Below are 15,293 nucleotides of genomic sequence, written 5' to 3'. Positions count from 1 at the left end.
TTTCATAATTACAATTCAAAATCCGACTTCATCATAAGTTGTGATTTTAAATTGCTATTCCAGAGACACCAAACTTGTTGGACCTGGCCCTTTTTGCAGGGCCATCCCCAAACTTTTTGCGTTATTCCTCCTATTTTTTCGGATCTGTTTTTGTTGGCTTTAGGACTTTGGACACTTTACCACTGCTGATCAGTGCTAAAGTACAAGCGCTCTCTGTCTAAAATGGTATTGGTATTTGGTTTGTCCATGATTGGCCTTTTTGATTTACTAGTAAGTCCCTAGTAAAGTGCACTGGGTGTGGCCAGCGCCTGTAAATCAAATGCTGCTAATGAGCTTGCAGCACTGATTGTGCCACCCACAAGAGTAGCCCTGTAAACATGTCTCACATCTGCCACTTCAGTGTCTGTGTGAGAAGTCCTAAACTGACAGTTTGACCTGGCAAGTATACCCACTTGGCAGGCCCAATCCTTCCCTTTTAGTACATGTAAATCACCCCTAAGGTAGGCCCAAAGGTAGCCCCCTGGACAGGGTGCAGTGTATTTAAAAGGCAGGACGTATACCAGTGTTTCCTACATATTCTGGTAGTGAAATACTGCTACATTTGGTTTTCACTGTTGCAAGGCCATATTTCTCCCATAGGTTAACATTGGGATTGCCTTGAAATATCTTCCAAGTGTAATTTCACATTGGGAGCCGATAGAGAAATGGAGTTTGTGGTCTCTGAACTCACAATTTAAAAATACATCTTTTGGTGAATTTGTTTTTTAAATTGTAAGTTTGAAAATGCCACTTTTAGAAAGTGGGCATTTTCTTACTTAACCCGTCTGTGCCACTGCCTGTCTGCTGGAATACACGTCTGGGTCAGGATGACAGTTGGGCTGTTTGTGAGTTCACTCTAGACACTCACATAAAGGGAGCTGAGTTGTGAGCTACATATCCTGATAGGTCTTCCTAGGCTGGAGTGGTGGGTGATGCTGACACTTGCATCTGAATAGGGCTGTGTCTGTTTTTACACAAAGCAGTCTCCAACCCCTCTGGAGTGTATCCAGGGCCATGGCAGGAAAGACAGAGTCTTGTGCACTACAAAGACTTTCCTTTGAAGTTTGCCTACTTCTGGACTGAGGCCATTCTGCCAGGAAGAAGAGCTGGATGCTGTAGGAGGAACTGCCACTGCATGTTGCTTTGCTTTGTTGGACTGCTGCTTGCTGCTTCTGTCCTGGTAGTTGGGAGTGAAAGGACTGCTTCCAAAGATTCTCCAAGGGCTTGGACCAAGCTTGCATCATGTTAGGAAGTCTCAGTGACATGAAAGAAGTCAACTGCCAGCACCTGGACTTTGTTGCTGAGAGTCCTGACTTGCCAAGTGGTGCCAAATCCAGTCCCTGGGCCCTTGGAAGTGAGCTCTGGTGTAACCTAGAAGAAACAAGCACATTGACTCCTGAGCGATGTCAGAACCGGAGCCTCTGTCTGACTAGGAAGCTAACCTTTCAACCATCATGGTGTTTCTAGCCCTGGTTTCCATCAGAGCAGTGATCAGGATCCCATTCACTTCTACCTGGTGGAACGGATGACTCCCACCCTCAGGGTTCACCAGCTCATGATCTGAGTCTATCTCCAAACTGAGGGAGTTCATGGCATATTTTATGACCTGCCCTTGGGGACTATTTGCCTCTAAGGCCACATTGGCTACACATTTAGAGGTCCCACCAGTGGGGGTTTCTTTGGACAGATGGAAACCCCCTGCTTGTGTTTTAACTTGGAGCACTCAAAGCAGCGGGGTTGGAAATGGGACGCCCTGGGCCACCCTCCAGCACAACCACAACCCTGTTTCCCAGAAGGGGCATGGGAACCCTCTTCTCCCCTCTTTCCCTGGGACTTTGCTTGTATCATCTTTAACTTCCCCCTCCGTCTGTTCTGGGGAACCTGAACCACCCTTCTTGGGACTACTCCCATGTACCTTCTTGTACACTCTCTTAGTGGTCCAGAGTCCCGCCTCCTCAACAAGCTTCCTGGGTCAGTCGGCTTACTGTCAACTAGGTGGTGGTGCAACTCTGTAAAGCAGATGCTGTGCATATGCTCTCTCATGATTGAATTGTACAACCCAATATAATCATTAACATTGCTGCCCTGCAACCAACCTCTCAGTGCCTTATTGGAGAAGTCCACAAATTCAACCCAGATTGGTTGGGGAGCTTCTGGCTGTCCCTTAATCTTTGGTGATAGTTGTCAGGAGTCAGCCCAGATTTGGCAATGAAAATGGCCTTTATAGGGGTGTACTTGGTTTGGTCCCCAACCTCTAGTGTTAGAAGTGTGTCTCTACCCACAGCAGGCAGGTGTTTCCACAGACCATCCCTCCGAGTGCCACTCAGGAACCTGCCCTTAGTGAAACTTCATAAGCAGAAAACCATTTATCAATGTCATCTCCCACCACATAACTGGGCACCAAATCCTTGGGTATGCAAACCCTTTTCTCTCCTTCAGGTGCTACAGGTATGCTGCCATAAACAGTGCTGGAATCCGCCTGTCTGCCTTGATATCCAGGTCTTTTAGACTCAGTTCATGAGCCAGTAAGATTTTCTTCTCTGCTAAGGCTCTCTCTGCCTTTTTCTCCTCTGCCTCCACTTTTAATTTTGCCATCTTGTTTCTGAACTCCCTCTCCTCTTTCCTTTCAGCTAACTCCTCTGTAAAGAGAGCCCGGGAAGAGCCACTGCTCTCTGGTCTCCTGGGGGGCTCCAGTTCAGGGGCCATTTCCTCCCATCCACTCTAGGTATTTCTTCAGAAGGGACCCCCCCCTCAGGGTCATCCAACTCTTCACCCTTTCCTTGGGTTGCATTCAAAGCAGCACATGCTTCTGACAAAGCCCTCAGCACCTTTTGCAGCTTCACTTCCCTGAGGCCGTATTATGGAAAGTGCCCCAGGGCGCAACGGTCATGTGTGCCCGCCTCGCTCGCCCCTGATGCACTTTGGTACAAGACGCTTGTACAGCCCTTTTTGTAATACAGATAGGGCCTCATTACGACCCTGGCGGGCGGCGGAGGCCGCCCGCCAGGATGCCGCCCTCCATAATACCGCTCCGCGGTCAGAAGACCGCGGAGGGTATTATGAGTTTTTCCCTGGGCTGGCGGGCGGTCTCCAAAAGACCGCCCGCGAGCCCAGGGAAAAACTCCCTTCCCACGAGGATGCCGGCTCGTAATCGAGCTGGCGGAGTGGGAAGGTGCGACGGGTGCTACTGCACCCGTCGCGTATTTCACTGTCTGCTACGCAGACAGTGAAATACTAGCGGGGCCCTCTTACGGGGGCCCCTGCAGTGCCCATGCCATTGGCATGGGCACTGCAGGGGCCCACAGGGGCCCCACGACAATCCTTACCGCCATCCTGTTCCTGGCGGGCGAGCCGCCAGGAACAGGATGGCGGTAAAGATTGTCAGAATCCCCTCGGCGGCGCAGCGAGCTGCGCCGCCTTGGAGGATTCTTAGGGGCAGTGGAAAACCGGCGGGAGACCGCCGGTTTTCCCTTTCTGACCGCGGCCAAAGCGCCGCGGTCAGAATGCCCAAGGGAGCACCGCCGGCCTGTCGGCGGTTCTCCCGCCCCCGTTGGCCCTGGCGGTTCTCTACCGCCAGGGTCATAATGAGGCCCATAGTGTTCCCACCCATGCAAATGAGGGAATCCCTTTGCCCCTCCCCCCAAAAAATGTTGAGTCCCTTGAATACAGATTTTGATTGTCAGAAGTGTGCGTCACTGAAAAAGAGTCCCTCTTATGCACTTTTTGCTGTGTAGGAAAGTTTATGCCAAGCACAGAATGACAAAGTTTTGGCTGTGTCTCTGGTCAGTGTCTTATAGAAAGATAAGACAAAAACAGTAGTTCTAAATTATTTATTGTGGAAAGCATACACTATAGCCAATAGCCATTTCAGGGTGGATTGTCACTAAGCTGAGTTAAAACTTGTAGACCAGAGTGTAATTTGACCCAGTGGTTGTGGGTGGGGCTCACTGGCACTCAATCCTGGGGATCAGCACTTACATTTTCCTCATCAGACTTTGGCCCAGAGCAAGAATGAGAAAAATACAAAAGGAGGAAATGAGAAAAAAGATAATGCTGGAAAAACAGTGACAAATGAAGAAAACACAGATGAAAAAGAACCTGCAAGGGTGAAATCGAGGGGCAGAGAGTGCATGGCGGTGGAACTAAGATGCATGAGGTGGAATACAGACTAGCAACCTTGGATTTTGGCAATCCCGACATTTGTCAGCACTGGCTGTATGCTTGTGGGAAAAACCTTGGGCACCAGCACTTAATATTTGACAAATTAAGCAGTGTAATAGACAGGTATTTCTTTTATTGGGATTCACAGAGTTTACTGTAGTAGGCAAGTATTTCAGTATTTATACCCCCTTTGATAAACGCTCGGGTAGAAGATTTGCTTTTTGAGAAGCACTTCGATGCTGTTTTTGGAAGGGTTGTATATTGTTTTTCTAGCTGTAATTTTGTGCATATTATTAACGTTATGACCACTGAGAGTGAGGCTTTGGTTCCAACCAGATGTGGAGTCCCTCGAGTATAGATTTTTATTGGGCAGAGGTTGTGTGCTTCTGCTGAAAAAGATAGCTTGTGTTGCACATTTAGCCATCTGGGAAAGCTTATATACAGCAGGGCTGAACTGCTTAGTGTAACAATCCACCGATCATGCCTAAAAGCCTGATGAGTTAATTATGAAAAGTTATGATATGAGCAAAGAACCTGACTTATTTATGGTGAAAACATGTGTTAAAGTCAATTGCATTTTAAGGACAAACTGTCAATACATTGGGCTAAAGCCTGTTGAGCAGTATTTTGTTTCTTGGATCTCACATATTACCATGGTAGAGAAGTATTTTGGTGTTGGTCTGATCCCCTGGTTTCCCTGTGACAAAATTTGTGGGTATAAGGTTTTCACTTTGATAATCCATGTTAAACCTCTTATAATGTGTTAAATATTGTTTGGCCAACTGTAATTGTGTGTACTTTTGTCATTTTCTGACTGTATGCCTGTGGGTTGGCTTATGGAAACATTTATTCAGAAGCCGGCTAATGGTTATGGTGGCAAGCCAATGTTGAAGTCTATAGTCTTGATTGGTTATTTAGGAAAATGTATATCAGAAGCCATAAGTCGGATATGTTTATTATGAAAGGATGTAAGTCTGATGTAAAAAGTGTTTATTTAAACCAATAGGACTTCAAGAGTGGATTGTCGTTACACTCTGTTAAAAGCTGTAGACAGATTATTTTGTTACATGGAATCTCAGAAATTACTGTAGTACGCAAGGGTTTTGAAGTTGACTTCCCCCTCTGACAAATACTTGAAGCTAAAGATTTGCAATGCGCTAATCCTTGAGAGACCCTTCTCAGAAGGGTTGTACATTGTTTTATGACCATTCATTTTGTATGTATTTGAAATTTTATAACAGTCTGCCTAATGGCAACAAGCCAACAATAAAGGCTGGAGGGCTTGATTAGGTAATTGGGAAATATTATGTCAGATGCCTTGTGTTTGATCAGTTTATTATGAAAAGTTAGGACAAAAGTACTAGGCCTGACTTACCTATTGTGAAATGCATTTATTAAAGCCAATATGTGTTTAAAGGTGGATTGCTGGTACACTGTTTTGAAGGCCATGAGCTGGAAGTTTGTTACTTGGCATCTCACACTAACTAAGGGTTTTAGTGTTGAATACCACTCAGAAACATTCTTAGGAAAGTACATTTGCTGTGTAATCATTCTAGTTGGACCGCAGAAGAGTTGTGTATTGTTTTTCCAAACGGTAATTTATATATTTTTGTAATTTTATGACTGATGACTGCCTGGTGAGAAAGCTTATGATCAATGACATTGGCCTTACTTGATGATGGTGACGATAAAGGGTGCTTCCTTGCACGCATGTTGCACCTACTTTGGAAACCTTTTGTAACAGTAGTAGAATAAGATTTCTATTGTAGCAAAGAAAATGTACTATTGACTGAATAAAAAAATATGATATTTTATTAGAGCAAAGAAAATGTACTTCTTCATATAACTTAATCCCGAAGACATAGTTCAAAAACACCAAGACAGAAACTTAAAAAAAAAAAGATAAAAATAAAAACGTTGGCACAGTCAAGTATTTGCCAAAAGCACTGAAGTGTACTTTTTTTAGTACATGTGATTAGGAAAAATGCCATTGTCCCTCTCAGAGAAGAGTGAAGCGGGCTGAGCCACTACCCCGTATAGAGGTCGGCAGCATAATATGAATGATGGTTGAGCAGGCCAATTGATAATCAGGGCTGACCCAAAGTCCCTCTATGTGTGTATATGCCAGTAGTTTTATTAATGAATGTTTTTAACTTCAGGAGGCTGATGCACAACTAAAGCTCACTCTAGGCCAGACCCAGAAAAGGGTCTGATTTGGTCTTCAATCTTAGTTCCAACATTTTCGGGTGGTAAAGTTCCCCAACTTGTCACAAATTTCTTGGTTGGTGGATTGAATGCCTTAAATACTTCCCGACGAATGTTTTCATTTTTTATAACTAATGATTGCATTGAGTTTCATCTCAGTCACTACTGCCCTCATAGTTGTTGCTCTTAGCAGCCATGCGGACAGTAATGCATTTTGCACGCCAGTTTTTCCAAAGCAGGATTAGGTTCCCCCATTTCCTCAGCAGCTGCCAGCCAAGACGCCCCAAGGGTAAGAGTTCACCAGAAAAACTAGGAAGCTGCGCTCTTCAGCTCTCTGAAAACTCACTCGTTTAAAGGAGCCAGTGTGCCTGAGGTTCATCTAATAATTGCTTACATTTGTGGCTAAGGTGGTCCAGCCTTTCAGTGAGCTATCGAGATGTTCAAGGGTAAATCAGGGACATCTTAGGGGCCCCTGGCCCAAATGTGTTTTGAGGGCCCCTGTTCGGAACAGCTTTAAATTTGTGATCCAATCTCAGCTCTTTCATGCTCACTTCGGCCAGGTCACTGACAGTGCCCAGGCACACCCCTCCAAAGTCTAAATGTGATTACATCTAATATGCAGGAATAGTGACAGGTGTTTTCGACACTATAAGGTAGCAGCAGCTCACTAATTGTACTGAAAATAAGCTCAGTGACATCCTCCCATTTGTCTTATGTCTGGTCATGTTTTGATCTCAAAAACCTTTTTCATGGATATTGCATGAAACATAAATACAATATTTCTTTCAAAATGTCTGTAATAAACTCATACACATCCACCCACATAAAACATAAATGAAATAAACAGGGTATTTAAAACCATGGGCCTGATTCACAAAGGAAAACTTAGACAAAAGGTCTACGTGTAGACCAAAAGTGAAAACTTAGACCAAATGTCTAACTTTACTACTTTTGGTCTAAGTTTACTTGTAGTACTTGTAGTAAAGTTAGACTTTTGGTCTAAGTTTACACTTTTGATCTAAACTTAGACCAAAAACCTAACTTTACTCATAAATTGCATTGCCCACAGGTCGCAGGAGACATTAACCTTGTGCCATCTCTGCCTAATAGTGCACAAACAGTGATTATAAAAGCAAAGTGATTTGCTTTGCATCAGCGGCTCATCCGCTATGGCATAGGAACCCCCCACCAGCAGCAGCAGCAAATTGAAAAATAAAAACGATAATAAACAATGTTTATTATCATTTTGATCTTTTAAGGGGTTTGGCCATGGGGGATAACAGGGATGGAGGGGGGGGCGGTGGTAGGTGCACTCCCCTCCGCGCATGTGTGTTTGGCTAGCTGCCTCAGGACGGGCAAACACACATGCGCACTGAGCTGTCTCCAACCTGGCATTGTGTTGCCGGGTTGGAGAGAGAGCAGGTGCAGGCTCCCCGTCTGCCTGGGAGGGCAAAGACAGGGTGCTCAGGCCAATCCTGATGCTGCTGTCATGCTACCAGCAGTTTGAGAGCAGCATTAGGATTGGCCGCAGTGCCGGCTGAGAGCCTGTGCCTGCAGTGAGTACAGCCAGAAGAGCGGTGTGGCGGCGGTGATGCGGCGGGCAAGGTACTTTTTTTATTTGTAATGTTGCTCTTTGTTTTGTGCTCCGCCACTTTGCCTCAACAGGAGCCGCCCTTGTGATTTGACAAATAAATGGAGGCAGTGCCTGTAGCATTTGAGCAGCTGCCGTGGTGTTACAGTACTCACACTCCAGCAGATCGTGCAGTTTGGGTTACTCCTCAGGCCCAGAACAGAGCTCATATCATCATGAGTATTTAGGTCTTTGTGCAGACCTCTCAGACAGTTCAGTTCTGGATACAGGTTTGAATTCCTCAGTACAACCGTCCATGGGCCAGATAGTCTACTCACAATGCAGTGACAATTTGTGACTCCTGGGTCTCACCCTTGCAAAGAAGTGCAGGTCTGTCTCTGCAGCTGTAGTGGATGTCTTTGAGTAGTCTCACTTCAGTTATTTTATCTGCTTCTCATTCTGGACAGTGTTGCTCTGGCTTTTTGGCACTGCCAAATGTGCCATCTTTAGAGGACTAGTGTGTGGGCAGGTTTTTTGGGCCCCGTCATGGCCCACAAGACCACAAAATATTGGCCCACTCACTGGCCCTTTCAAGATCACTTTTCTGGCAGTACCAGACTGCCTAAAAGGCCAGTCCACCACTGCTCCTGCGCAGTGTCAGCTCCATGCAAGAGCACCTTCTATGCCCCTCCTGCACTGTCAGTCAGCTCTCACCCTCGAAGCAGTGCCCAGGTAACCCTTCCTGGCAATCTTTGTCGATGTTGAAAGATTTCTGGCTGGCAACCTGGCAAATGGAGTTGGCGGTAAAAACCTGAGCCCTGGAGCACAGGCAGTCTATCTGTCGCCACTCATGTGAAGACTCTGGATGCTGGGAGAGAAATCTTGGCACACTTACTGGAAGTTTCTGTTCAATTGTTATACGTAACTTGCAGACAGTAATTGTGCATTCCACCAGTCAGCTCTGTAAGCAGCTGCAACATTTGCTACTCAGACTTTGTGTTAGGGTGCTAGAAAGAAAATATTTTTTTTTCAAATTACCTTCTTAACATTTCAAATGACCAACTGTGATGGACACATTGTGAGTTTAAGACATTATTCATCATTTAGAAAGGATGGTTTCATTAATAGTGGACAACACTATTTCCAACAATATCATGTTATCATTTGTAGAAAGCAACATTACTATTTAAACTTCCCTCACCCAAACCCTCCCCACCCCCCACGCTTCCAATCACCTTATAAAGCAGAAACAAGGAAAAATAGGAGACAGGTAAAATACAACTGAATACAGCAGCAACAAGCATCAGAAATTGTGTCTTCGTATACAGATCCTGGACAGACACCGGACATTTGCAGTCCCTCTTCCCATCCCCTTTCCAGATCCCTCTTCTGTTACCCCAATAAGCATCCCACACAGGCTAACCCTCAACTGTGGAGTCCATCACTGTTTGAGTCATGGTACTCCAAGCTAACAAGTCATCTGCCACCTGTTCATCCCTACGGGATCTCCTCATATGGACCTCCTCAGCTCCAGCCCATTCCACTATGTCCCTCCGCCAGTCCACCGGAGCAGGGTAGAAAGGGCTTGACCAAGCTATTGCAATCCGCCTTTTAGCCACTATGAGCCCCAGCATCACAAAGTGCCTACTGAGATTCCTCTTTGGGTTGTCTAGAAGGAGACCCAGAATGCACTGTGGAGGGTGTAATAAGGTGCAATATCCCGTTCCAGAATACCGCTGTGATGGGGCACTGCCATACTATGTGTGTGAACTCCGCCTCTGTCCTGTGGCACCTAGCGCAGCCCAGAGATCGGTTCGGCTAAATAGTGTGAAGTCTTTCTGGGGCGAGATAAGCCATCTGTACTATGAAGTATTGGGTTAGCTTGAATCTCATGTAAAGCAACACCATACACACCCCTGCAGGTATTTTTTGCCATTCCCTGAGAATGAGGGGTTCCTCACGCACCCGCTACCAAGCCTCCTCTATTTTAAGCGATGACAGTCACCTATCCGTTCGTAGCAATCTGTATATATGCGTTATAAGTTTTCGACCGCCTGCCATCCAGAGCATTGTCACCAGATTGTGTATGGACTCAGGTGCCGCTGGAAACGAAGGCCATACCTGTCTCGCCGTCACTTCTATTTTGCCATATTTCAGAAACTGGCTTTTCCCGAACCAGAAGGCATCCACCTCGTCTTGCAATGTAATGAAGCGACCCGCAAGATACAAATCCGGTGCTAGCAAGAAGGTTGGGTTGAGTGGGGAGTCTCATGTCAGCAGAAACCCAAGCCAAGGACTCAAACAAAAAGTGAGGCTGCTTCGTTTAATTCTCTATGAAGCAATAGGGAGTAGTTCTTCCAGTGAGCAATGAAGGGGGAAAGCCAAAGGACTCCCTGAGCTTGAAAGAGCAGTCATGGATAGGGGTGGGTGAAGGACCTATTTGCAGGGGACCGTCAGACAAATTAAAAAAAAGTACAAGAAGCTAATGGGTGTCTTTCCCAGGCAGGGTCAGGAAAGAAAGGCATTTTACCAATATAGGGGGTCATTACAACCTCGGCGGTCTTTTTACAAGACTGCCGAGCGACCGCCGTGCGGAAGACCGCCAGTAGTGGCGGTTTGCCGCTCGGCGTATTATGACTGTTGGCTGCTCTCCGTCCTTTTTCCGACGTAGAGCTGCCAACAGCCATACTGGCGTGCGGCGGGGAAGTGGAGGTTGCTCCACCTTTACCGCCACGCCAACAGAACACCGCCCACCGAATCACGTCCTGTGATTCGGTGTGGCGGTGTTCTGTTGGCGGTGTGGTGTCAGCGGAGCAGCCCCCATGGATCCCGTCCCTTCCCGGAGGATCGACGGAACAGGTAAGTCGATCGTCCGTTAGGGGAGGGGGGTAGGGAGGTGTTGTGTGGGTGCATGGGGGTGTGCGTGTGTGTATGTAGAGGGGGTGTGTGAGTGCGTGTATGCTTGCGGGGGTGTTGCGTGTATTTGGAATGAGTGCGTGTATGTTTGTATGTGGGTGTGCGTGTCTGACTGTGTGTGTGGATGTAGGCATGTATGTCGGCGTGTGTGTGTTGGTGGTGCCTGCGTGCGTGTCGGGTGTGTGTGAGTTCTGTGATGTTGGGGGTCGGGGTGGGGAGGGGGGCCCTGCCACCTTTGGGGTGTGGCAGGGGTGGTGGGGGGTGTAGGGGAGGGAGTCTGGGTGGGGGTGGGGGGGCGGGGGAGACCCCTATCATTGCCAGGGAAGGAATTCCCTGGCACTGATAGTGCTTACCGCCATGGATTTCATGGCGGTTCCAACCGCTGGAAATCCACGGCGGTAAGCCGGGTCAAAATACCGCCTGCGGTATAGTGACGGCCGCCGGACTCGAGAGCCAGGTCTCCAGCCCGGCGGGCGGAACGGAGAACCGACGGATGACCATGGCGGTAACCGCCATGGTCATGAGGTAAGACTGCCAGCCTGTTGGCGGTCTTACTGCCGCTTTAACACCGTCCACCAGGGTTGTAATGAGGGCCATAATCTCGCTGCCAAACCTATCAGTCCTTGACAGTCTGACAGTAGTCACACTTAATTTAACAGGGGTGAAATGGTGTGCCTTTCTTAATAATAGAGTCCCTGTCTGTCTCAATCTGTGTCACTAAAATTATCTTCAACCCATGTGCCTGATGGTTGTGTATGTTGAGGTGGAGGGTCAAATACCTACAACTTCCTACAATGAATTTGAGGCAACTGTGCATGCTTTTCAGAATTCTGCAGTGGACCTTTCTCCAGTAAAACAAATACATTCCACTGTAATGTTATGTATTTGTAATGGCTCCTGAACAGAGGATGAAGAGCAGGACGGGAAGCCGTGCAAAAGTCTGGCTTCTGAAATTTGACTCATTTGGAGCTGGTATTTTGGATAAGCCAAATACAAAGTTGCTGTAATCATTTCTGGAGATAGTAGTGGCTTGAAAAACAGTCTAACAGAAGAAAAAATAGGATCTTCTTAAGTCGTGTGAGGGATTACTAGTAGGAAGGTGAGAGCATACTAATGTGTAGTTTGAAGGAAAACGATTGAATATTACCCCAGGTTTTTGGCAGCCTCATGAAAAGTAGGTGCAGTGCCAAGCTCTGGTGGCCACCAGTTACAAGACAAGGAAGTAAGGAAACCTTCCAGGAATGAGAGCTTGGTTTGAGAGAGTTATCCCTCATCCAATGAGCAGATAAAGGTTGACCGATACTTGCTCCTTGGTTAGCATTCACTGCTTATTCAGCAGTGGAAGAGTGTGGTGTTTTACAAACATGGCTGTTTCGCATCTGGGTGTTGGAGGTTGCATGGTCTAATAGCCATGGAAAAGAAGTTCATTCACACCCCATCCTCTTGCTCTTTCTTGGTGTCACCAAAACTAGTAACCTCCATCTTTTCAAGAATGTCTCCTCATAGAGCCATTTCATTATCTAAATTAAATCCATGGTTCACTATCGCCCCAATGCCTCCATGCTGTTCTTTTAGACAACTCAGCTTTCAGTATTTTCCAAACACGCACTCAGAGAGAAAAATCCCAACTCCAGAGTTTTCATTACATTTATGTTTCTAAAATCTTTAGTTATGCATTCTTAACTAGATTACCAGACTAAGGTAGGTTACAATTTGATTTTTTTGCATGTGCTGAAAACATACAGTTTTTATCACTCTTGATAATCTTCACACTAAATAAAAGTTTATGAATGCATGTATGGTTGTAAATTATTATGATCCCCATAGTCAACATAATTTGTATGCCTTTTGATTTACTGATCTGTGATATCGATTCTAGAGTTCCTTCGATGTCTAGATTTCAAACTAAAAACGTAAAAGTTGTTTAGAGGGTAAGGTCTGTGCTTAATACAGCATTTCAGGAGAATGTTTGAGCTTCTCTCTTGTGGTTCTACTTACTCCACTTACAGACTCTTTTAATAGGTATTTTGTTTTATCATAAATTGCCCAAGGTTAAAAGATACAATGATGACCACAAGATGCCCAGCACATTGTTTAATGCAGAAGGTCTACATTAGTGCTTTCCGACCAGCCTCTGATTGACCCTGCCTCAGGCATACCACATTCCAGGGGTCATGGCCTATCTGGAATTATCCTGATCTTCTATTAAACCATACTGCTTTAACCCATGCATTATATTGTTGCCTATCCTTACAGTTCAAATTGTTCTCTCCGTGTCTACTGTAGTTCAGTTTCCATTCAAGACATCCTTGTGATATGAAGCAGTTTTCTTCATAGGTATACAAGGTGACTGCTCTAGCTTTCTATAAGTGGTCCAACATCACCTGTCCAAAAAGGATTCTAAAATAATGAGCTGCAGCTGAATCCCGCCTTGCTGATATTGATCGAACTTTCCATGATCTTTCCAGTGATCCATAAACAAAACAACTAGAGCCAAGGAATAAACACCTCACAAAAGTAATGCTCAATATAGTGAAACCTATTAAAGAATGTGCATACCTTTAATTGAACATGAACATATTTGTTTTAAGAGGCCTCGTATATTGAAGTTACCCTACTGGGAGTGCAATGATGCTATCATTCATGTTGTAACAGGGTATTTTCTTTCTTTCAGACACCTCCTATGAGAAGTCTGTGGAGGAGGAGCCCCTGCAATTAAACAGAGGTGTTGTACGTGATGTTTACATTTTAAATAAAAGAAAGCTTTTTCTGATCAAAAGCAGTGCACCCTACTCTGATGAGTCGTCAGATTTCTTGCAGCACTGGTACAAGATTATCCACTTTAGTAAAAACAAAACCTCTGTCTATTGACACTAGCTTGGTCAATATATATTCACTTTGGGATTTCTCCTTAAACTCTTTATGCACATTTTCTATGAGTGCTTGAAAGACATAGGGTCTGGTGTAGATATTGGCAGAGGGGTTACTCCATCACAACGGTGAAGGATATCCCGTCCACTGAAATCTAAATCCCATCATATCCAACTGTGCTGTGATGGAGTAACCCCTCTGCCAGTATCTAAATCAGGCCCATACTCTTCCTTTTTTCTTGATATAATCTTAAGACATGTTGGCATCATGTTTTTATTTTTGAAGAAGGTTTAGGCTCTCTTTAGGTTATGTGTCAGAATATCGAGTACAAAACTACGACATACAAAAATATACAACTATACAGTAGGAAAAACCATTGACAACTAGGCCACTGTGAAGGTAAATATATATTCACTGTTCTTAACTTTACATCTATCTACTTTGAATATATATATATATATGGCCATGGTATGTATCTCTAGTGTAGAAAAACAATAGGGTTTACAGCAACAATAGATTTGCATTCCTGTTACCGGTAGATGACCCCCTTCCACTCCTAGTAGTGACCCCCCACCCCTCTGAACCCCGTACTTAACCCTGCCCCCGCATACACACACGCACCCACAGACACGCACACCCTGACACACACTCACTCAGACTCACAACACCCGTAGACCCACACGCACATACATACATCACCATCACCACATTTACACACAGACACACGCACACACACACAAATACTCTCCTCCCCCTCCCACATTTATGACACGCATATACACACTCACAGACTCCCATTCACACACCCACCCTCCTCCCCTTGCAGAGGACACTTACTTCGTCCGACGAGGTGCTCTTTCCTGAGGGGACAGGACCTGGATCCCACTGCCGGCCTCGCACCGCCATCAGGACCCTCCAGGCCGTAATACAGGTCGTAATACGGCTGGCGGAGTCATTTTGGCAGGGCGGTGGGGGGCCGGCTGTGGAACCGCCTCTGCACCTCCGACCACCAGCTCGACTACTGGAGGATTTGCGCATAAATTGTGGCGGAAATCCTTCAGTACTAGGAATATGGCGGTCCTCTGGTGCCCGCGGCTTCGCCCAAGTCGGAATGAGCCCCCAAGTGTTTAAAGAAAAGTATAGTAAATGTATTCTCACCTATAAATAAATGCATGTGGATACAGTTGTAGTCCCTATTCTTGCCAGGATATTTTTGCATGTTGATATTTAAAACAAGATATTTTGGTGTTACACCTGTCTTTGTAAATCAAAACATGTGTAGAATATTCAGATTCTTCACAAATTTACATGACTGGTTAGTTACCGATGTTTGCATTTCTTGCTGTGATTTTTTATTTTGTTACTCTTTTTCTACTGCATAAATTTGGTGTTTAAAGTGGAATAACTTAATTAAAATATTTAGATCAGTAGAACAAATTAGATCAACAATTTGACTGGTACCATGTATACATTGTGCATGATAATACAATTTTAATCTCATGACACATAGGGGGTCATTCTAACCCTGGCG

At 45.4% G+C, this 15,293-nt stretch overlaps 1 protein-coding gene across 1 annotated transcript in view; it reads left to right on the top strand.

Moving 5' to 3' along the window:
* CHRDL2 (chordin like 2) overlaps nucleotides 1-15,293 on the top strand; it is a 379,722-nt gene that overhangs the window by 232,766 nt on the left and 131,663 nt on the right. Inside the window, exon 6 of the mRNA XM_069203810.1 lies at nucleotides 13,566-13,621. Within this exon, the coding sequence (XP_069059911.1) occupies nucleotides 13,566-13,621 (56 nt within the window). The remainder of the gene's footprint in view (nucleotides 1-13,565; nucleotides 13,622-15,293) is intronic.

Source organism: Pleurodeles waltl, chromosome 8 (genome assembly GCF_031143425.1).
Source record: "Pleurodeles waltl isolate 20211129_DDA chromosome 8, aPleWal1.hap1.20221129, whole genome shotgun sequence".
NCBI lineage: Eukaryota > Metazoa > Chordata > Amphibia > Caudata > Salamandridae > Pleurodeles > Pleurodeles waltl.
This window is presented reverse-complemented; position numbering and strand designations above follow the sequence as displayed.